The 21,941-nt window shown below is 39.0% G+C and overlaps 1 protein-coding gene across 4 annotated transcripts in view; it reads right to left on the reverse strand.

Moving 5' to 3' along the window:
- Positions 1 to 983: 983 nt before the first annotated feature.
- The window catches only part of SLC26A4 (solute carrier family 26 member 4), a 61,249-nt gene continuing 40,291 nt past the window's right edge, over positions 984 to 21,941 (reverse strand). For 2 of the 4 annotated variants that reach the window (XM_010344231.3, XM_074379241.1), the window contains exons 15-21: positions 19,701 to 19,793; positions 18,663 to 18,758; positions 17,343 to 17,573; positions 14,948 to 15,002; positions 8,937 to 9,082; positions 6,500 to 6,583; positions 984 to 3,410 (exon numbers count right to left, since the gene is read on the reverse strand). In XM_010344231.3, coding sequence (XP_010342533.1) covers positions 3,387 to 3,410; positions 6,500 to 6,583; positions 8,937 to 9,082; positions 14,948 to 15,002; positions 17,343 to 17,573; positions 18,663 to 18,758; positions 19,701 to 19,793 — 729 coding nt within the window. In that variant the 3' untranslated portion in view covers positions 984 to 3,386. The remainder of the gene's footprint in view (positions 3,411 to 6,499; positions 6,584 to 8,936; positions 9,083 to 14,947; positions 15,003 to 17,342; positions 17,574 to 18,662; positions 18,759 to 19,700; positions 19,794 to 21,941) is intronic. The other 2 variants (XM_074379242.1, XM_074379243.1) reach the window with 2 other exon arrangements.

Here is a 21,941-nt window from a genome sequence, read left to right on the forward strand (position 1 = left end):
TAATTTTCCCTTTCTTATTTCTCTTCCTTCCCTGGCATTCTTTTTCTCTGTGGTTCTCTTACCTTTATTTCCCTGTTACTTCCCCTGCTAACCTTCCTTTCCTTCTCCCCTCATTATTTCTATTTTTTCTCTCTCCCATTCTTTTCCTAGCTGTTTGTCATTACGTGGCTTTATTACCGAACTCAACTTCATGTGGTTTAATTAAAGTTCCTGTGGCTTTTGTTACCCTGTTAAATTGTTTGCATGATAAATGCTATTCTAACTGAAACCAAACTATCTTTAAACTTTCTCATCTAACCTGATGCAAATGGAAAATAACTCTAATTTCACTAATTGTCACTTCATAGATCTAAGCCCCAGATAGAGGAACCCCCACCCCCAAACATTTCTGGAACATGCAAGGATGCCTCACAAGAATGTTAATAGCAGCCCTATTCATGAAAGCCAAAAACTGGAAACAGCACAAATATCCAGGAACAGTAGGATGAATAAATAAGTGCTGGTAAATTCTACAATGGAATGAAGACTACACAGCAGGGAGAATGAATGAATGATTGCTGTATGCAATAACATGGATGAATCTCGTGATTTTAATGTTGAGTGAAAGAGGACAGACACAAAAGAAAAGGGAAAAAAGAAATCATCTTTGATTCTATATCTATGCAGTTCAAAAAAACAGATTTTAGAAGTCAGGACAGTAATTGCCCTTTGGGGGCAGCCAGCTAAGAGGGAGCATGAGAGAGCTTATGTGGTTCCGGTTGCATTCTGCTTGTTGATCTGGGCACAGGCCACCCTGGCATGCTTATTTTGTGAAATTTCTTCAAGCAGTACACTGTGATTTGTATCCTTTTTTTTTTTTTAACGTATGCTGTGCGAGAATGAAAAGTTTGCTTAAAATAATAAAAAACCATTTCACAAAATAAACTGGAAATATTTGGATAAGAATGACAAAGTTTAACTGTGATATTTGTAATATTGTTTATTGCACTGATACAGCTACAAAAAGAAATTAGAGATAAACAGAATTGGAGCTGTAAAGAATATCTTATAATGATGACTAATAAGAGCAATGACAAACTTAGAATGAAGTCTTTTTATTTATTTATTTATTTTTAGAGACAGGGTCTTGCTGTGTTGCCCAGGCTGAGCCTCTAACTCCTGGGCTCAGGGGATCCTTCCGCTCAGCCTTCCAAGTAGCTGAGACTACAAGCGCGAGCACCACTGCTCCTGGCACATTCCCTATTATATTTAACAGTTTTGTTCAGAAAGGACACATCTGGGTAGTTTAAAAGACAACTTTATGTTTATTTTCAAATGTGTGCAAATATTTTCAAATGTACATTATTTTATTTTTTAACTAGTTAAAACTCATATATGATACTTCAGTCATATCCTTTAAGTTAAAAATATGACGAAAGACAGCTTTAATTTCAAGTGAAATTGCCATTGACAATACAAAGCTAAAAGAATGCTTACTATTTACAAAATACATAGAAGAGAAAGTATTCCTACAATGTGCTTGGAAAACAAGTCACACTGTGGTCGTATATCATCACCAATTAGCCCAGAATTTACAAACTCTAACTCTGTTGTAAAACATAACTTCGGTATTTCCTTCAAAAAAGTGAGCAGTGCATATTTCCTTTATTGAACAAAGGTATTCATTCATTTTCTGCAAGACTATTACGTTCATTCTTTAGAGAGATGATTTGTTGCCATTTTAAGCAGGTAGTGCCAAGAAAACGAGACAACATTATAATCCTAGTTATGCTGTAACCAGATGTATAACCAGAACTCAGTATCAACCAATTTGTATGATCATTAATCATATTCTTTCTGAAATAAACACATTGTTTCTGGTTGTATTTCAGAAGGAAAACAGAGAAGCCATGCTACCTTTGGGCAGGGGTGACTATGGGACTTGAGTGTGTACAAATTTTGGTAAATGCAGTGGTCCTGGAACCCATCCCTGGAGTATACCAAAGGATGATGTAATCTTCAGTTAAGCAAGACATTCTCAATTGGGAACCTGGGTATTATTTTTCTTTAGAAATAAAATACAACTTCATTCACTCCAGTGTGAAATATATGGGCGAAGTCCCCAAAACCAAAGCCTGTGCTATATATAATACTAAGAAAACTTGTTGCCACTCAGAAAAAAAATAAATAAAAATAAAAGATATAAAAAATTGGACTTAAAATATGGGTTTTTTAAAAAAAAAACTATATATTTTCAGTATGTACATTCCAAATGAATGTTTTTATATTGAGTTCATTTAGAAGCTTTGTCTTTAAAAATTCATTTTAACATAGACTACTATAGGCAGTTCAATGATTAATTTTTTTAAGGGGTCAGAGTTTAAAGATTACTTACTTTACCTACTGCTAAAATTTTTGAGAAAAAATATAAATTCATTTTATTCACCATGGTTACATAAGCACATCAAAAAATTTTTAAATTCAAAATAGCACTGTTTTTATGTCAGATTTTAAATAGACCATACCTATAAATGCCTCTATGCAATGGTCATTTCTATAGACTAAGATAATTAAAACTGCATTTTTAAACAAAATAATCTGTCATTTTTTATCTCAGTTGTGATCCATGATTATTATTATATCAAAAACAATGATTTTTGTAAACCATGAACATTTCTTTACTATTTCATTCATTTGTATCAATGTTTCTAAAATGTATTGGCCTGGTTCTGTAGCTTTTAAGTAAACCATTTCCAGGATCAAAGAGATCCTCAATTCTGGTTATATGTAATAACACTTCATTATTAGGTACCAAGTAAATTTGCATTTTTAAAACTCTGACTTACTCTTCCAAGTAATTTTCAAAGACTTTTATTGATAAATACATTAATAATTTTATTTCAGCATTTACTAAATGTGAACTTACATGGTGATCAGTGCAACTCATGGATATCCAAGTCAGTCAAAAATTGATTTTTCTTTATGATTAATTATTCCTGACTCACCTGACCACAGAGGCTGTTGGGTCAGCACTCACTCTAACTGAACAGAGATATGCCAGTACCCAAGTGAACATTATTAGCAATACTGTGATGCTGATCAGCAGCATATTATAACACCAGGTTATCCTGAATGCTGCCAAATCATCTGGGGAATTCTCACCATTTTGTACATGTTAGGGGTAAGGTGTTTATTTTACAAATAGAGCTTAGAAACAGTCTTAGTGCTTCTCTTTCAATGGTTAAGGGGTTAAAGCAAATCAAAGATTTATAAAAATGTAATAGAAAAAAGAATGAGTGTTTCAAGTCTGAAGAAATAGTCAATGCAGAAAATGTTTGCATAGAAGGACATTAGTGGGTACGTTTTGTCTTGCAGTCCTTGCTCATAGAGACCTCCTGAGCCTGCTTTCAGGTTGCAAGTGTACGCATAGCCTGTGGAAGCAAGGGGAAATCAAAGTGTTGATACCACCAAATTCTCCTTAAGTCTGCATTGTCTTTTTTACAAATGCTTTTATAGCATTGGTTGCTTACTGTTATTCATCTTAGGTGTATGTCATCACAATAGAAATAGGGTAAAAACTTATTTTTTTTTAAATTTGAGATGGAATCTCACTCACTGTTGCCCAGGCTAGAGTGCTGTGGCACCATCTCGGCTCATTGCAACCTACACCTCTCGGGTTCAAGCAGTTCTCCTGCCTCAGTCTCCTCAGTAGCTGGGATTGCAAGTACCTGCCACCATGCCCAGCTAATTTTTTTTTTTTTTTTGTATTTTTAGTGCAGATGGGGTTTTACCATGTTGGTCAGGCCCGTCTCAAACTCCTGACCTCAAGCGATCCACCCCGTTGGCCTCCCAAAGTGCTGGGATTACAGGCTTGCACCACCGAGCCTGGCCTGTATTCATCATACTTTAATTGGATTTATTTAAGAACAATGATTACTATTTATTAAGCACTTACTATCAACAAGGCACTGCTCTTGTTACTTTACATGCATCCTTTAATTTTCACAACTCTGTGGTATTACTACCACTTTACATAAAGATGCGAAAATGAAGACAGGATAAGTAATTTGCCCTGGGCTGCACAACCAGTAAGTAGCAGAATTAGGACTAGCACCAGGTCTGTCTGGCTCTAAAGTCCATGCCCTTGGGACCAGTGTCCTATATTGTTTCACTATTTATAGAAACCCTCACCGAATGATTCTTTTATGTGGCAATCAATAAATATCCCATAATATAGCAGTCTCAAGTTCTAATTTTGACATATGAGTTTTTACTTAAACTAAGGCTGCTCTATATCCATAGAGTCTTAGAGCTAAAAGGACTTCTCAGGTCAATGACGACTTTCCTGTGCTCACTAAGCTGGTGGGCCAAGATGCAGGTACTGTGAGTTTCACTCAAGCAATTTTCCTCCACAAAAATCTCTGCCTGTCATCATTACTGCCTGATTTCACTACGGGGGGTTGAATGTTTTTCTATGCAACATTTTTTCAAGACCTAGAAAAAGGCAGAGAAGGCAGGCTGATCAGATTTGATTATGACACCAAGTTGGGGTTAGGAGGGTAGACAATATCCTGAATGATAGATTCAACACAAAAACTGGCAAGTGCAGTGGCTCACACTTGTAATCCTAGCACTCTGGGAGGCAGAGGAGGTAGATTACTTGAGGTCAGGAGTTTGAGATCAGCCTGGCCAGCATGGCAAAACCTCATCTCTACTAAAAATACAAAAAAAAAAAAAAAAAGAAAGAAAGAAAAAGAAAAATTAGCTGGGCGTGGTAGTGAGCGCCTGTAATCCCAGCTACTTGGGAAACTGAGGCACGGGTGAGAATCTCTTGAACCCAGGAGGCAGAGGTTGCAGTGAGCTGAGATTGTGCCACTGAACTCCAGTCCAGGTGACAGAATAAGACTCCGTCTCAAAAAAATAGCAATAATAATACAAAACTATGTCAGTAAACAAGAAACAAGAAGATGCAATCTAACAGAAATAGGTGCAGTTCTACGTTAGCGTCAGAACCCAATTAAACAAATACAAGTAGGGAACTCTTCTAGGCCATAGTTTGTATGAAAATGCCTGAGTCTGTAGTTGGCCCCTTCTCAATAAAAGCCAAACTTCTGATATTGCCATTATGAAAGGAAACACTTTTTTTTTTTTTTTTTGAGATGAAGTTTCGCTCTTGTTACCCAGGCTGGAGTGCAATGGCACGATCTCAGCTCACTGCAACCTCTGACTCCTGGGTTCAAGCAATTCTCCTGCCTCAGCCTCCTGAGTAGCTGGGATTACAGGCACGCGCCACCATGCCCAGCTAATTTTTTGTATTTTTAGTAGAGACGGGGTTTCACCATGTTGACCAGGATGGTCTTGATCTCTTGACCTCATGATCCACCCACCTTGGCCTCCCAAAGTGCTGGGATTACAGGCGTGAGCCACTGCACCTGGCTGGCAGGAACACATTTTTAAGTTACAGTAATAGGAATATCTCGATGAGATCAAGGTAGGTCACCGTTGAATAATCTCCGTGCTGCCCTGACCACACTTAGGGTTTTGTCTCCCCATCATGATCAGAGGAGCATTGGCTGGATGTTTGTGAGGAACAGAAGGAATTAGGGTAGTCTCAACTGGAAGAAAGTCTGCTGGAGACATGAGAACTATTCTTACATATTTGAAGGGCTGTCCAGTGGGAAGGTTTGCGTTGCTAAGGAAAACAGATCTCAATTCACTGGGTGGTTACTACAGAAGGGCCAAATTCAGTTTTGTAAGCACAACTAACATTTAGAGATTTCCAACCAGGCAACAAACTCCCTTGAGAAGCCGCTAGTGACCAGTGTCTGGAAATATTCATATAAAAGCTGAATGAACATTCACCAACGATGGTGTAGGAAGGATTTCTGCATGGGCTAGAACATTAGACTGCTTGATTCTAAGAAATCTTTCAACTTTTTACAATTTTAGGATCTTCCTTCAGTGTTCACCTCTTACCCAGTGGTGAAGCTGCAAAATGGACTCAGATGCTACAAGTTCAGGCAAGTTTCCTAGGAACAGTCTGATGCCACGAGAGCATCTGAAATACACAGAATCAGTCTAGGGTAGGGGAGTGTGTTTTTAAAGCCGATATCAGTCATATGAAGGAAGGTCATAGGGGTTTCTGTTTCTCACATACTATTCCTGAGGCTTATGAAGTTCCTGGCTCAGATATTTCCTCTATTCGTCTTTTCCCCACCCCATGGCCGTAGTCTCTGGAAGGGCAGTATACAGAGGTGCAGGTATCAAATCAGGAGCAGCACGTTGGCTCTTGCCAGTCACTGATCAGCCCCAAATGCCTGGGACAAAAGGTCCCTAAGTACTTAACGTCTTCAAGGGAGAACTCTTATTTTCTACTTTTCCCTTCTACGAAGCCACCTTTTTTGCATTTGGAGGAATTATTTTCCCTGACAGTTCTTAATCAGATATCGTCACTATTTGTATCACGCTAATTATTCAAAATGTAATCAAAATTATTTTCTTCAGAAGAAAATGATCATACCTCATCCTGGACATCAAGTTCTTCTTCAGTCAGCTCTGCTTCTATTAATTCAAGGGGATCTTTACGGTCTTGAATAAGAGTGATCTTGAAAAAGAGAACACAGGGTGGAAACACAATAGCATCGACCCACCTGATGCTCCACTGAAAATGATTTGAAGCTTTCCTGGTGCTTCTCATCTATGTTTTGTACCCTTCAGAATCCTCTTCAGCTATCTTGTTCTTTTATATTTCCTAACTAAACCTTTCCATATTATCTTTTTTTTTTTTACACATTCAGAGGTGAACTTTTACAGTTCTCCATTGTTTAAACTCCTTTTCAGCTGTCTTCCCAGCCTCTTGCGTGTATGCCTCTTAACAAGTCACCCCCTCTGCCTAAATAATTCAGCAGTCAATAGCGCATGTCTCAATGGCTAAGAGCACTTGGCACAGCGTTGAGTGTGCAGTGAATGCACAGTGAAGAGCTTGTGACTGATGACAATAAACAGTCCCAAATCGAATGGGATGAAAATTAATTATATTGGAGATGGAAACTAATGTCGACGGACCAAGTTGGTCATTCAGAAAAGTTCTACCTTTTAGAGGTAGTACGTAATTTAACCTTCTACACAGAGGAAAGCAACAACAATTTTGGCTTTGTGTTTTGCATGGGAAAGGACAGTTTCAAAGCAACTCCCAATACACATCCAGGCTACAATGACATTTCGAAATACTACTTAGTTACTTTTCAACTCACACATAGTCCTATTCTCTTTGCTAGTATAAAAATGAATTAGAGGGTTAAGTCCCTGGCAAATGGTATGACATCATGGGAAAGGTAGAGGCTAAGTCTAACCATAAGTTGGGCATGTCCTGAGATAGTCCTGTGATGGTTAAATAAAGGGACAGGAAGAGGGTTGTGCCCTTGCAGTCACAGTATCTGTGATACAGAGGGGCTCTTCTTGAAGGGAAGTGCCGCAGGTGACGTTTATCATCACTCACCTGCCTACCAAGTATAGAGCGTTGTACTAGACCCTGAGAAAACACAGACATATAAGCCTCTTGATCTCACAGGCCACCAGGAATGTCCAACCCACTTTTGAGTGAACCAGTGAGTATATAATACAAGCATGCTGTAATGCTCAGTCTGTTTGTTCAGGGTCAAAAAAATAAAAAAAAAATCTGTCCCAGCTACTCACAATGCCTCCCTGATTGCAAACAAGATTGACACTAACCTAGTAGGTGCACTTTTCGTTAGTGGTTTTTATAACATTCATGGCCTAAGATCTTAGATAAGAATGGGTATAAACAAATAAAGTAACTGTTTTTATGTTGAGAAAGAACTTGATATCTTCGTTCCATTTTACTTTTAATGTGGGTCTCTTAAAGATACTTCATATGATCCTGCTTTCTTGTCACCTATAGGTTAGAGAATTTTAAGTTGGATAAAAAAGGCTTATGAATTTTCAACAATAAGCAGTTTTTTTCTTTAGATTTGTAGCTTTACTCCTTTTTTTCCTTTTTAGTTTTAAAGCGCCACAGCTTGGTAGTTAGGACTAGTATTTTGCCAAGGAACATTAAATCGAATAATCTCTCCACTACCAGTGGCTAAAAATAATAATATCATTTCCTAAGTTATTCTTCAGTCAACTGCCAATCTACAATAATGATCTACTTATTCTATTTTTAGAAAATGGGAAGCAATTGAAGATATCCACTATGTCACTGGAATTATTATTGTTATTATATCTTCAGAGGTATTAGCTTTAGTTTCCTAAATTCGCCGTGAGAAATGAGGTTCTTGTACCACCAGATGCACCATTAGGCCAAGCCCAATGAACCAGACCAGAATACTCACTTCTTCTGGGTATTTGACAGTTAAATTAACAAAATAACACCCATAGGAAATCAAGGCCTATTCTGGAGTCAGACATGCTACTGTTGAGCCATAAGGCCTCCCATCAGGGCCTATTCTATTTTGTAGAGAAAAATTAACCCCAGGCTTATTCGTGGCTTGATTTTTAAATTTCTTTTTCAAAGATCACTTATGTCCTGATGGATCCTGTTTAAAAACATTTATAATTTGAGGTTTTCCAGATTGCTGGGTATTTAAGTGGCGTTTATGTACACAAATCACAGATCACAGAAGATCCAAGATTCAGTATTCTAAAAAGGCATTATAGTGAATGCCCACTTTTATTAATAAACCTATACATTGTAGAACTATTAAGTACTGGGTACTAACAGGTTATTTCCTGTAAACTATCTTATTTAGTCTTTGTATCTACCCAGCAAGGATAATGATTTTACTTCCGTTTTACTGATGAAAATACTAAGGCTCCAAGAAATTATATTGATAGCTTAAAATCCAACAGCTACACTAGATTTGTGTACTGTCTGCCATTTATAGAAATTGTGATCGTTTAGGAAAGATACATCTGTAGAAAAGTTAAATATTTACCGCTTCTAAAATGGAATCTTGACCCCCTTGAGATTTCACCTGGTTCTGCAGATAGAGTATAGCATCGTGGACTGTCAAAAAGAATGTGTCCTTTCTAATGTTGTCATCGAAGAACCCGCATTGCTCCAACTTTTCTATCACATGATCTTGAAAAGAAAGACACAATGCTTCGTTAATTTCTAGGAAAAGAAATTTTTTGTTTGTTTTTGAGACAGAGTCTCACTCTATTGCCTAGGCTGGAGTGCAGTGGCACAGACATTGCTCACTGCAACTTCCACCTCCCATGCTCAAGAGATCCCCCCCACCTCACCCTCCCAAGTAGCTAGGACTACAGACACACCCCACCGTGCCCAGCTAAGAAAATAGATGTTTAAGCATCAACCTATAGTGAGTTTTTGTAGCTCCTCCTTTTATTTTATTTGTTTCTCATATCCAAAATGTTACCCAGCTCTGAATTGACTGAGTTTTTTTTTTTTTTTTTCCAGTAGCATATTGAATGGTTATCCCATAACTGGTCGTAGTCAGTCTTGGTGCACAGTCATGTCCCTTTGGCCAAGCTAGTGTATCCATCCTCCTGCTGCTGTGGGCCGGGCTGCTAATGTTTCACAGCTGGGCCCTTTTCTGGAGACTTTCCCTTGCCCAATGGGGGCTGTGTCATCTAAAGAGGACTGGGCCTATAATTCCAGCACTTTGAGAGGCTGAGGAGGGCAGATCACTTTGAACCCAGGAGTTCAAGACCAGCCTGGGCAATATGGTGAAACCCCATCTCTACAAAAAACTACAAAGATTAGCCAGGTGTGGTTGTGTGCACCTGTAGTCTCAGGTACTCAGGAGGCTGAGGTCGGAGGATCACTTGAGCCCCAGGAGTTCAAGGTTGCAGTGAGCCACGATTGTGCCACTGTACTCCAGACTGGGTGACAGTACAAGTTCCTGTCTCAAATAAATAAAGAGAACTGGGAGGTTCCATCCCCACACATGGCTAGCCTGCAGCCACTGACTGACTGATATGGGGGGAAAAGGCAGGCCCCCTTGCCTCAAGGTAGTAGTGCTTCTCCCATGGTGGTGCTCCCTGTAAAATCGGGGATCTACGCTGGACTTCAAAAACCATGTCTTTGACTGGCTTCTTCCCCTTCCTCATCCTGCTCTTCTCACTGCTTCATAAATTTCCTCGGGTGTACTCTCAATAAATCACTTGTACAAGAAGCCTTATCTTGGGCTCTGCTGCTAGAGAACTCAGCCTAAGCATTAGCATTTTCCTACACACATACATTCACATGCAGACACAGAGACTCACACTCTTGAGAATCCTCTTGTTCTAAGGAATCTAAGTCATCTTCAGCTCTGCTCAGGATCCTCATAACAATATCCCCCCATTGTCAGTATCCCCCCCACCACTGTCAAGACACACATTTCCATACATTACCAGCTCTGTGGCACAAATTGGAAGTAATATCTTTCTGGATTCCAAAATGTTCTCAGAGTTTTTACACTTTTTCATTTAAAAAAATATTTATGAATAAAGGCAGGATCTCGCCATGTTGCTCAGGTTGGTCTCCAACTCCTGACCTCAAGTCATCCTCTGACCTCTGCCTCCCAAAGTGCTGGGATTACAGATGTGAACCACCATGCCCAGCCTATTTATTTATTTAAATCTTAACTCTAGCTTGGCAATTGGAGGTTATGCAAAGGCTGTTTCTAAATGTGGACTTAGGAAGAAAATCAAAACAAGGCAGAAAGGAACAAGTAGGTAGGAAAGATGTGGGGGAAATTTTCAAGTACGAAGAAAAAAGAAAATTGAAAAGAGAGTAATTTTTTCTTTTGTATAGGACAGAACTTTATATGGTCAAATGATAAGGAGAAAAAAAAAGTAAATCTTTGTCCTAAGGTATAATGCCAATTTTAAAAAAGGAAACATCAGACAAAATGAAGGTTTAAGCAAATTGTAGAAAGTTTGTAGAAGATAAACATCATGAAAAAATTATGGATCAAGTTAGCTAAAATTAGAAGGGAATTATTTGTAAGTTTTTCTAAAAATTGAGCATTAGTATTAAAGCAAAAATATTAAACTGATGCAAGGCTAAAGTTTGGGCCCATGAGTTGAAACAATAGAGTTTTCTCAGAGCATTGGTTTTCTCTTAATAGAAAATTGTGAGATGTTTTTCTTTATCTTCTAGATAACTGGCCTAGAAAACAGAGATTTCATGTTTCATCAAGGTAACTTTTGTTGTGCTTTGAGCCTTTGAACTCTTTTGTCACTTTGATCCTATTTTTTGACCTGTGATCCTATTTTGATCAAATGTTTTAAACCTTTGGGATTTGAGAAACTTCTCAAAAATCAAAATTAAGTCTTTTTGACCTTGAACTAACTGTGGGATGTTCCAGAGGACCCTGGAATTTATCAAAGAATCTGTGAAAGAGAGATAGATGTTAACCCAACTGGCCTTATCTGATATGTTAAATCATATGGGAAGCATTGTTAAATTAAGAAATGATGTTTAACATTCTTTGAGCTGTATTTATATAGGTACATTATTAATATGTTCCAAAATTATATAACATTCCTAGAAATGTGATATATCTTGATATAGATGCTACAGTCATAATTTTGGTTATTTTATTTTATTTTTATTTACTTATTATTATTATTTTTTAAGATGGGGCTTCACCATGTTGGTCAGGCTGGTCTTGAACTCCTGACCTCAGGTGATCTGCCCACCTTAGCCTCCAAAGTGCTTGGAGTACAGGCGTGAGCCACTATGCCCGGCCATTCTGGTTATTTTAAGTTGTTGTGTGCCACAGAAATAACCAAATATCCTGGTCAATTGGGTAACTCTCATCAGATCTTTAAAGTATACCTACTGTAAGTCCTGATGTCCACAGTTAGTTGTTTTGTTCTGGTACTTTTTCTGAAAGCTCTGTGTAAGCCATTATAATTCTAAAGTGCTGTGACTTCAAAGAGTTATATGGGAAGAATGAAAAGAACTCTGACAAATACAGATTTCTAATAACTTTGAATTTATACCATTGGATGAACTTAATCTGCCAGCCAAGATCAAACAGAGCAAGAATTAATTACATGTACTGATGAAGAAGAATTATGGGTTTTATGGCTTTTTTATTTGAAACATTGCTGGTTCTTTTAACGTTTGTTTTCCAGATTTACAGAAAAGAAGTTTTTTAAAGCTATCTGTAGTTTACAGCCATTTGATTAAGCATACTTTTTCTTTCTTTCTTTCTTTTTTTTTTTTTTTTTTGAGACAGGGTCTCTGTCATCCAGGTTGGAGTGCAGTGGCGCCATCTGGGCTCACTGCAACCTCCACTTACCTGGCTCAGGTGATTTTCTAGCTTCGGCCTCCAAGCCCAGTTAATTTCTTGTATTTTTTGTAGTGGGTTTCGCCATGTTGCCAGGCTGGTCTCGAACTCTGAGCTCAAAGCAATCTACCTGCCTTGGCCTCCCAAAATGCTGGGATTACAGACGTGAGCAAGCACACCCACCCTGGTTAAGCAAACTTTCATAAACAAAAATAGAAACATTTGCTTTTCCTCTCCACCTGATCCTTCCAGAATCTGGAAACTCTTCATGAGTATTCTTGTTTTTACAGCAATATGATTATTTACATAAAAGTTCAATAAGAATCTATTCCTTTTAATAGAATAAAATTGGAAAACACTGGTTATGTTATCAAGGCTTTGACTAGAATATCATATTTGAAAATGTACACAGAATTCCTGGCTTTAAGGACTCCTAACCATATAGTGAGTAAATAAAAAGTTGTCCCTTACTGGGAGGCCCAGTAACTTCAAGATATTAGATACATCAGGCAAAGTCTAATGTCTGCCCTGGTTTGACTTCATAGCATCAAGAAGTTTTAAGAAGTCCAATCTGAGATGCCTTGTCAAAATTTCTAGCAAAGCAATTATGTTTTAGAGACACGGTCTCACTGTGCTGCCCAGGCTACAGTGCAGTGGCCACTCACAGGCACAGTCATAGTGCACTGTAGCCTTGAATTCCCGGGCTTAAGCCATCCTCCCACCTTGTCCTCCCAAGTAGCTGGGAATACAGGCATGCGTCACCTCACCTGGCTTGGCAAAGCAAATTTAAAAGGAGTCACCCATGTAGTTATTCTTGCTATACTGTGTAAATAATCAATTGGGCCAAGTTTGAGAATAAACTTACTTTGTAAACAAATTGGTCTAACTATGATTGTCTTTGATAGAAATAGAGGTGACTACTGAAAAAAAATATGGTTCAAAAGAAAAGCATAGTGCAACTGTTCTTAAATTGTAGCGCTGTTCAATGTTTACGAGTTTGTACTGTCTACCTGTAGAATGAACTGGCTTCTTAATTCTTTTAGCTTTCACTACTATCTGGCTACAACACTCCAATGAAGACCAAGAACTACTCAGTTCCTGAAGCTCTATAAGCTGAAGCTGAACAACTCAGCACACATTTCAAGAGATGAATCTCATGCTTAAAGTGTGGGCCACACAGAGGGTTCATCAGAACGCTGGATGCCATAACTAGAGACAATAAAACTGCAAACCAAAACAAGAAGTTGCCAACTTCATGCTGTAGCAGCTCCAAGACTGTCAGAGCAAGACTCCCTATCATAAGATTCTTATTCCTTTTAATTTTCCCTTACTTGTGCCTACCTCTTTCACTTGGCAGGATACTGCTGTAGTTAAAATTTCACAGCCAGTAACTTCTTTGGGTAACTTACACTTTCTGCTTTAATTTAAACCAGTCATGGAATGCTAGGTTACCTGCTAACTTAACAAGGAAGATTCTGTGCTGTTGGTTACATTTCTTGTTGCACATATGTACATATATCAGGTTCTATAAAGACTTGTTGGTTAAAACAGGTAGACTCCTTGTCTGGCTATGCAGTTTTATTTGGTTTGGTTCATGGGAACCCTAGCTAAGGAGCATACTAGAAACCCTTGGTGTTATCTTCCTGATAGTCATAATAGCAGTCTTCCTGTACATTATACCCTCGCAAAGTTTTAGATGTTTCCATTATAGCCATCTGTCAGGCATCAAATGGTCTCTCTCTGAAACAACAAAAACTCAGAGAAATGCATGATAATGAGGAGGGCACCGTAACTATACATGACTTCCTGAGACCAGAAACCCAAAATGATGGTAGCAGAGTAGCGCCGATCTCCTGCATTTTGTTCACTCTCACCTAGGTGACAGCCTGATCAAAAGGGGTGACATCATCCATTAAAAATGGGAATGGCCATTGTTATTGTTTTACTCCCCTTGAGCTTTGCCCCACCCAGAGCTTTGTGGCTCCTAGCAGCCGGAACAAAGAAGTAAAGCAACCTTCAGTGGCTTGGGGACCAAGCAGCTGTGCCCATCCTGGGGTCATGCAAAGCACAGGCACATAGTAAAATAAAAAATAAAAATAAAAATAAAAGGCCATTGTTTTAGACTCAGCTCCTGCACTAGGCCCCAACTGGCAAGACTAAAAATCAAAATGGAGTCATTCGTGCTAAAGTTTCAAGTCATCAAACCTAAACTAAGTTGTTATCTGAACTTTGAAGAAATCAGGAAAGAGAGGTAACAGCAAATTCCCCAAAACAGGCTAGTTTAAATTTCCAGTTGGCATAATAATGAAGTGTCCTCTGCAGTAATCCTTACATTAAAAAGTATCCTGACATGACCTCATGTTAACTAATCCATTATTCTCCTATTGTTCTGTCTCGCTGTGCCTTACTTACAAGAAAAGTAACTTTGAAAGGACTAATATACCCCTTGTTGTTTGCTTTTGCTTCCTTTAACCTTTACTGTCTATAAAACCGACCTCTTCCACTTAGTACATTAAAACACTTATTCTATTTTATCGAATGAAGCATTGCTAGATTTTAGAATTGCAAATAATGACAACGGAGATCTTTAAAAGAAAAACTAAAGGCCTTCAGACATAATGTGGCCACAGTTCCAGGTAGGAGAAAGAGGTTAGGGGAAAGTCTTACAGGTAGATATATGTATAGATATATGTATTTACCTTGAAGCGATGCAAAGTACACATTCACATCAATTCTTTGGAATTCTTTGACAATCTAAAAATAAAAAAGCAGAGTTTGTAACAATGAATAACTCTATCTACCCATAATTCAGTAGCATTCCATTACTTGCTTAGGAGAAACATAATTACTTTCATGGTTAATCAGGACTTTAAGGAAAGGTTATTATTTCAAAACCATGGAGGTTTTCAACCTACAGTAATGGTACAAATAGGATTATAGCTCAAGAGATGGCAACATCCAGCACTCAATAGCACAGCATTTGATAGCATGGAAGTGCTAAATGAACATTTGTAGAAAGAAGAGAGTTCAAGAGGCTTCTTAATATAGCCCCTGTTAGGCCAGGTGTGGTGGCTCATGCCTGTAATCCCAGTACTTGGGAGTCCGAGGCAGGCGGATCACCTGCAGTCAGGAATTTGAGATCAGCCTGACCAACATGGAGAAACCTCGTCTCTACTAAAAATACAAAATTAGCCGGGTGTGTGGTGCATGCCTGTAGTCCCAGCTACTAGGGAGGCTGAGGCAGGAGAATTGCTTGAACCCAGGAGGCGGAGGCTGTGGTGAGCCAAGATCGCGCCATTGCACTCCAGCCTGGGTAACAAGAGCGAAACTCCGTCTCAAAAAAAAAAAAAAAAAAAAAAAAAAAAAAAAAAAAAAAAAAAAAAAAGTCAAGACATGGTCAATAATAAAAGAGAATTTGAAAATTGTGGTGGAAAACAAATCAAGACCTCTGTTCAAGTATATAGTTTGAATTCTTCTTTAGTTTTCTTAACTGTCATTGTAATATTTGAAAGTAAATATTTGTTGTTTGGGAAATATTCTGGCATTAAATATGTTAAGACTCTCCCTAGAAGTAATTCAGTAAACCCTCTGGCCAATACAATCTACAATGGATCTCAGCCAGTGCTTAGAGTGAAATGTACAACAAAGAACAAGAGTGTTTTCAAATGAGCCAATAACAAAATCTGCTAAGAGAATCAGAACAGAACCTGTCAGCATATTCTCATACTCTTTTGCCAAGCATAATCACTTCTCTACCTTACCTGCCTAGTACCCACATCCTGGAATCATTTCCTGTGCTTACGGAGGTAGTGAAGAAGCCCTAGCTAAGCTGAGCCTCAGTTAGGAGTCAGGTTTATAGTATTACATCTGATTGTTGGTGGTTTGAACCTGCTTACTTTTCTGCCTGACCCTCTTGATAGCTACCTGAAACTTCACCTAAACTTGGTGCTTCAGGTGATGTCCTATTCATCTTCTTTGTAGTATTTATTACAGTTTTTATTTGTAAGATGACTTAATATTTGCCTTCTCCTCCAGACCGCTAAGTCCATATAGGTAGAAACTGTGTTCACTTCATCACTAATCTCTTTTGCCTGGCAGAGTGCTTAGCACTTATTAGGCATTTCACATCTATTTGCTGAAAGAATTAATGAACTTCAGCTTGCATAACTGGTTTCTGATATCACTAACGTTTCTATCCTGCATAATTCTCAACTCTTGCTTTGACCTTCCAGATGCCTGACCTGCTTCCTACTCTAACCTCTTAATAATGCCTGGCTTTTCCAGTCCTACCATGTACCTGGTATTCCTTATCCTGTTGCTATTAACATAGCAAATAGAAATGTAATACTTAACAAACGTTTGCCCATTTTCTTTCTTTTTATATTCCCTGTACTCCGAAAGATAAAACATAATAAATGTGAATTTGCTGAGGAGTATCTATGAACCAGATACTCTCCTTCTATTGATTGACTGATTGAGTGAGACAGAGTCTTGCTCTGTTGCCCAGGCTGGAGTACAGTGGTGCAATCTCAGCTGACTGCAACCTCCACCTCCCAGGTTCACATAATTCTTCTGCCTCCCAATCAGCTGGGACTACAGGCATGCACCACCACGCCCAGCTAATTTTGTATTTTTAGTAGAGACAGGTTTCACCATATCGGCAAAGCTGATCTTGAACTCCTGACCTCATGATCCACCCACCTCAGCCTCCCAAAGTGCTGAGATTACAGGAGTGAGCCACCATGCCCAGCCTGAACCAGATACTCTTCTAAAGGCCTTTTATCTATTAGTTTATTTAATCCTTGTAACAACCTATGAAGGTAGATACCACCATTACCTCCATATTACAGTTGAAGAAACTAAGATATAGACAGATTAAGCAACTTGCCCAGGGTCATACTCCTAGTAAGTGGTGAAGCTAGTGTGGTGGCCAGACTACCATATTACACTTTTTTTTTTTTTTTTTTTTACAAAGGCATTCACCTAGAAAAATTACAAAGCGCATGCATTTGTCCTGTTGCAAAACTGGACAACCCATATCATTTTACTATAGCCAAAGCTCCAAATATATAATTCAGAAAACCAGAACCTTACCACGCGCAGTGACTTCACTCCAACAATATCCAGGAAAGAGATAGCTCCACAATCAAGCACGAGGCTATGGATTGGCACTTTGGGAACATTCACTTTGACTGGAAGCTCAGAGTTCCAATCCACTTGAATCTCTATTTCCTTGGTTGGGATATCGAGTTCCTCCGGATCTTCAATATCTTCATCAGGCTCAAAAGCATTATTTGTTGAACCAGCATCACTTACAATGCCATTCTAAACAATGAAAACACTGTTAACTTCACTGTCAAAGATTTGAACTATCTTTCAGCCATGCATATTGAATTATTCAAAAGTCCTACACACTGTTCCTTGGTAAGCAAAACATCAAGTAGATGAATTCTTTTTTTTTATTTATTTATTTTTATTTTTTATTATTTATTTATTTATTTTAAGACGGGGTTTCACCATGTTGGTCAGGCTGGTCTTGAACTCCTGACCTCAGGTGATCCACCCGCCTTGGCCTCCAAAGTGCTTGGATTACAGGCGTGAGCCACTGCGCCCAGCCAGATGAATTCTTTTTTGTGTGTGATGGAGTTTCGCTCTTGTTACCCAGGCTGGAGTGCAATGGCACAATTTCGGCTCACCGCAACCTCCGCCTCCTGGGTTCAGGCAATTCTCCTGCCTCAGCCTCCTGAGTAGCTGGGATTACAGGCACACAACACCATGCCCAGCTAATGATTTGTATTTTTAGTAGAGACGGGGTTTCACCATGTTGACCAGGATGGTCTCGATCTTTTGACCTTGTGATCCACCCGCCTCAGCCTCCCAAAGTGCTGGGATTATAGGTGTGAGCCACCGCGCCCGGCCCAGATGACTTCTTAAGGATGAGTTTCACCTCAGCCCAAACTTTGACATTGTCTAGGAAGAAAAGTGGGAGAACAGAGGAGCCAGGAAACTTTTGATTTCTGGAAGATTACGAAACTTTGCCATTGGCCAGAGAGTCTGAGTACAAGTTAATAGCTCCAAAACTTTATGGACTTACTGCCTTCTATGGCAAGTAGTTTTCTGGCATTGAATTTGCACTCACTTTGTTGCTTTCAGTAAGAATAAAGTATAAAAATAATTCAGATGCTGTCCATGGTGGGGAAAAAAATCGCATCCCATGTTTCCAGGCAGTGCTGCTGATTTTATTCATTCCCTTCCATTCCCTCTTGCCTACAAGAATAGCTCCGTTTTTCTTTGATACATACATATCATTTGTTCATACACATCCAGGTACTAAAGGGGATACATTTAATTTTAGACCTGCTCTCATCAGGGAAAGAAAAGAATTTAAGGGGGAAAAGAAAGATGGTGTCTCACCTTTGTTGCTCTTAATTGTCCATTTTTTATGAGTTTCTGTATTTTCCTCAGTGCTTTCAGCCTCTTATTATATACTCTAATGGCATCAAATCCAACCTTTGGAAATAAATGTCAAGTTACTTAAAATGCCTGGCATCTAAGGTTCACTAATGGCAACTGTTACCTGGAAAGGCTATTTCTCAAAGGGTATAATTCCTTGAGGTAGCCTGCCAAAAAAGAAATCATAAGGCCCAATGGAGTAGATCTCCCTCTACTGCCAGGCTACCCTAGTCCTACCCAGAAGCTCAGGGAAGACAGTAAAAAACAAAACAGAAAAAAACAAAAAACAAAAAACCTCTTTCATTTTAAGTCTGTGTTTTCCAAATTCCCTTGGTATCACAGAGCCCTTTTGTTATATATACTGTGAACATTCCTCTGTGAACATTCCTCTGAATCAGTTTGCCCTGCAACTCACTTAGAAAAACACTTAGAAAACTTAGAAACTCACTTAGAAAAACACTGATTTAGAGGCAAACTCCAAGTTCAAAGCATAGCATGACATTCAGTACCAGAATTTTCTACTTATTTATTTCACTAGTATTTTTTACCCTTTGCTGCAACTGGGCAACCCTATCTCCAATACATATTTCCACCGTCTCTCAGCTCATACAGTTTTCAAGCACTTGACATGATTTCTTTCCCTCCGCTAACTGCCACACAAAGCCCGTTAGTCCAACTAACCTGGGTCTCTTCCTTCTATGAACTCTCAACTGTCTATACTCCTTACTTGGAACTTACTGAAATTCTGCCTAGAAACATCTCTAATTTTTTGTCTGGCATAGTTATTGCTACCTGAATTTTAACATATGTGTTTTTTAAAATCCCCAAATAGATTGTAAATTATTTGAAGGCAAGGATGTTATATTTTAATTCTCATTGCCCTACACAAAGGGAAGAAGGTCTAGGGCCTATTCCTGGTTGGAGCCCAATAAATCCCTGTAGAATGAATGAAGTCTCAAAAGAGGTTAGAAAACAAATTTCTAGGGATAAAATACTTACTGTGGACTTGATACATTTTTTAAAACCATCGACATTGCCATAGAAAATAGGACTAGAAAATCTAAGAATCTTCACTCCTTGAGGTTCTTCAATCTGGCATTAAAAGAAATTGTCTGAGGTTAAATAATTTCAGGCCTCAGGTATTTAATTATATTTCTAGCTATTGAGCAAGAAGCCAGGTTACAGTTGCTCAGAGGAGCTGGGTTGCAGCACCCAACCTACCTACCTACCTACCTACCTACCTTTCTTTCTTTCTTTCTCTTTCTTTCTTTTCTTCCTTTTCCTTTCTTTCTCTCTTTCCTTCCTTCCTTTCCTTCTTTTTTTTTTTTTTTTTTTTTTTCTGATGGAGTTTTGTTCTGTTGCCCAGGCTGGAGTACAGTGCCATAATCCTGGCTCACTGCAACCTCCAGCTCCTGGGTTCAAGCTATTCTCCTGCCTCAGCCTCCCAAGTAGCTGGGATTACAGGTGCTGCCACCACGCCTGGCTAATTTTTGCGTTTTTAGTAGAGATGGTTACACCACATTGGCCAGGCTGGTCTTGAACTTCTGACCTCAAGTGATTCACCTTCCTCAGCCTCCAAAGTGCTGGGATTACAAGGCGTGAGCCACTGTGCCCAGCCTCTTCAAATTTTCTTGAATAGGGGCTTCATCCCAGCTAGGAGGTAATAGGTTACAAAAACTCTTCAACCTCTATAGTCTCACAGAAGGTCAAAGTTAGAAAGGGCCTTAGAAAGCAATTTATTCAATTCTCTGATTTTCAGATAAAGAAACTGAGGCTTAGAACAGTGCCATGATTTGCCTGAAGTTCATACCACTGACGCCCCTGATTTTGCTAAGATTCTTTAAAAGTAGAAAAAAACAAACAAACAAAAAAAAAAACCACAGTGAAACCAAGGGGATTTGCAGAACTGAGGCCTATGACATCATCTGCTGTCCTCACCCTGATATACCATGGCCACATCCAAAATAGAACCCATGAATCATAGAATCATAGCCTTTTCTAGCCTTCAGGAAATAGCAATTTTAGTCGAGATCCTTCAGATGAGAAAACTGAGGTCCAGAGAGGCTGAATGACTTGGGCAAAGTCTCGCAAAGATGGAGCCTAGAAGTCAGAATTCCCTAACTCAGCTTAGAGTTCCCTGCCCCAAAGCCAAAGAAATCTCAATCATCTTAGCTCTTATTGGCACTTGGCTCAACATAACAGAAAGATCACAGAAATAAATTAAGTAGCAGCTACTGAAATCCCAGGTTCAGTGTCCAACATTTTTTTAACGTTAAGGTAAAATTAGACTACAGCTTCCTAGGGTTCACATTATTATTATTATTATTATTATTATTGCTATCTTTGTATTTCCTTCATTTACTTTCTCTGCTTTTTTATCTTTGTTTCCCCTGGTTATCACTAAGCAATTTTATTTGCAGGTGACACAAACCCATCAATGGGATGTTTAATTTCCTTTTTTTTCATTTCCTGTGTCATATATTATTTCTCCTAATTCCAAGGATAAAGCAAAGTGTCAAATAGTAAGGTCTTGGTCATAGAGAACTTGATCATCTCGTTAGAACTCAGTAAAAAAAATCTTACGGAAGATAAGAATTATATAGCAGATAAATAAAATTTTGGTTGGACATCTAGAAATAACCTAATTGCCTATTATTTTTAAATTCCTCTTACAATGGTTTTTTTTTTTTTTTTTTTTTTTTGAGACGAAGTTTCGCTCTTGTTACCCAGGCTGGAGTGCAATGGCGGGATCTCGGCTCACCGCAACCTCCGCCTCCTGGGTTCAGGCAATTCTCCTGCCTCAGCCTCCTGAGTAGCTGGGATTATAGGCACGCCCCACCATGCCCAGCTTATTTTTTGTATTTTTAGTAGAGACGGGGTTTCACCATGTTGACCAGGATGGTCTCGATCTCTAGACCTCGTGATCCACCCGCCTCGGCCTCCCAACGTGCTGGGATTACAGGCTTGAGCCACCGCGCCTGGCCTTACAATGGTTTTATATCAAAATGACATTCAGCTGGCCAGGTGCGGTGGCTCACGCCTGTAATCCCAACACTTTGGGAGGCCAATATGGGCAAATCACTTGGGCTCAGGAGTTTCAGACCAGCTTGTGCAACATGGTGAAACCCCACCTTTACTAAAAATACAAAAGTGAGCCAGGGCTGGTAGCACCTGCCTGTAATCCCAGCTACTCAGGAGGCTGAGGCAAGAAAGTCACTTGAACCCAGGAGGCGGAGGTTG

This window comes from Saimiri boliviensis, chromosome 10, assembly GCF_048565385.1.
Source record: "Saimiri boliviensis isolate mSaiBol1 chromosome 10, mSaiBol1.pri, whole genome shotgun sequence".
NCBI classification, from domain to species: Eukaryota; Metazoa; Chordata; class Mammalia; order Primates; family Cebidae; genus Saimiri; species Saimiri boliviensis.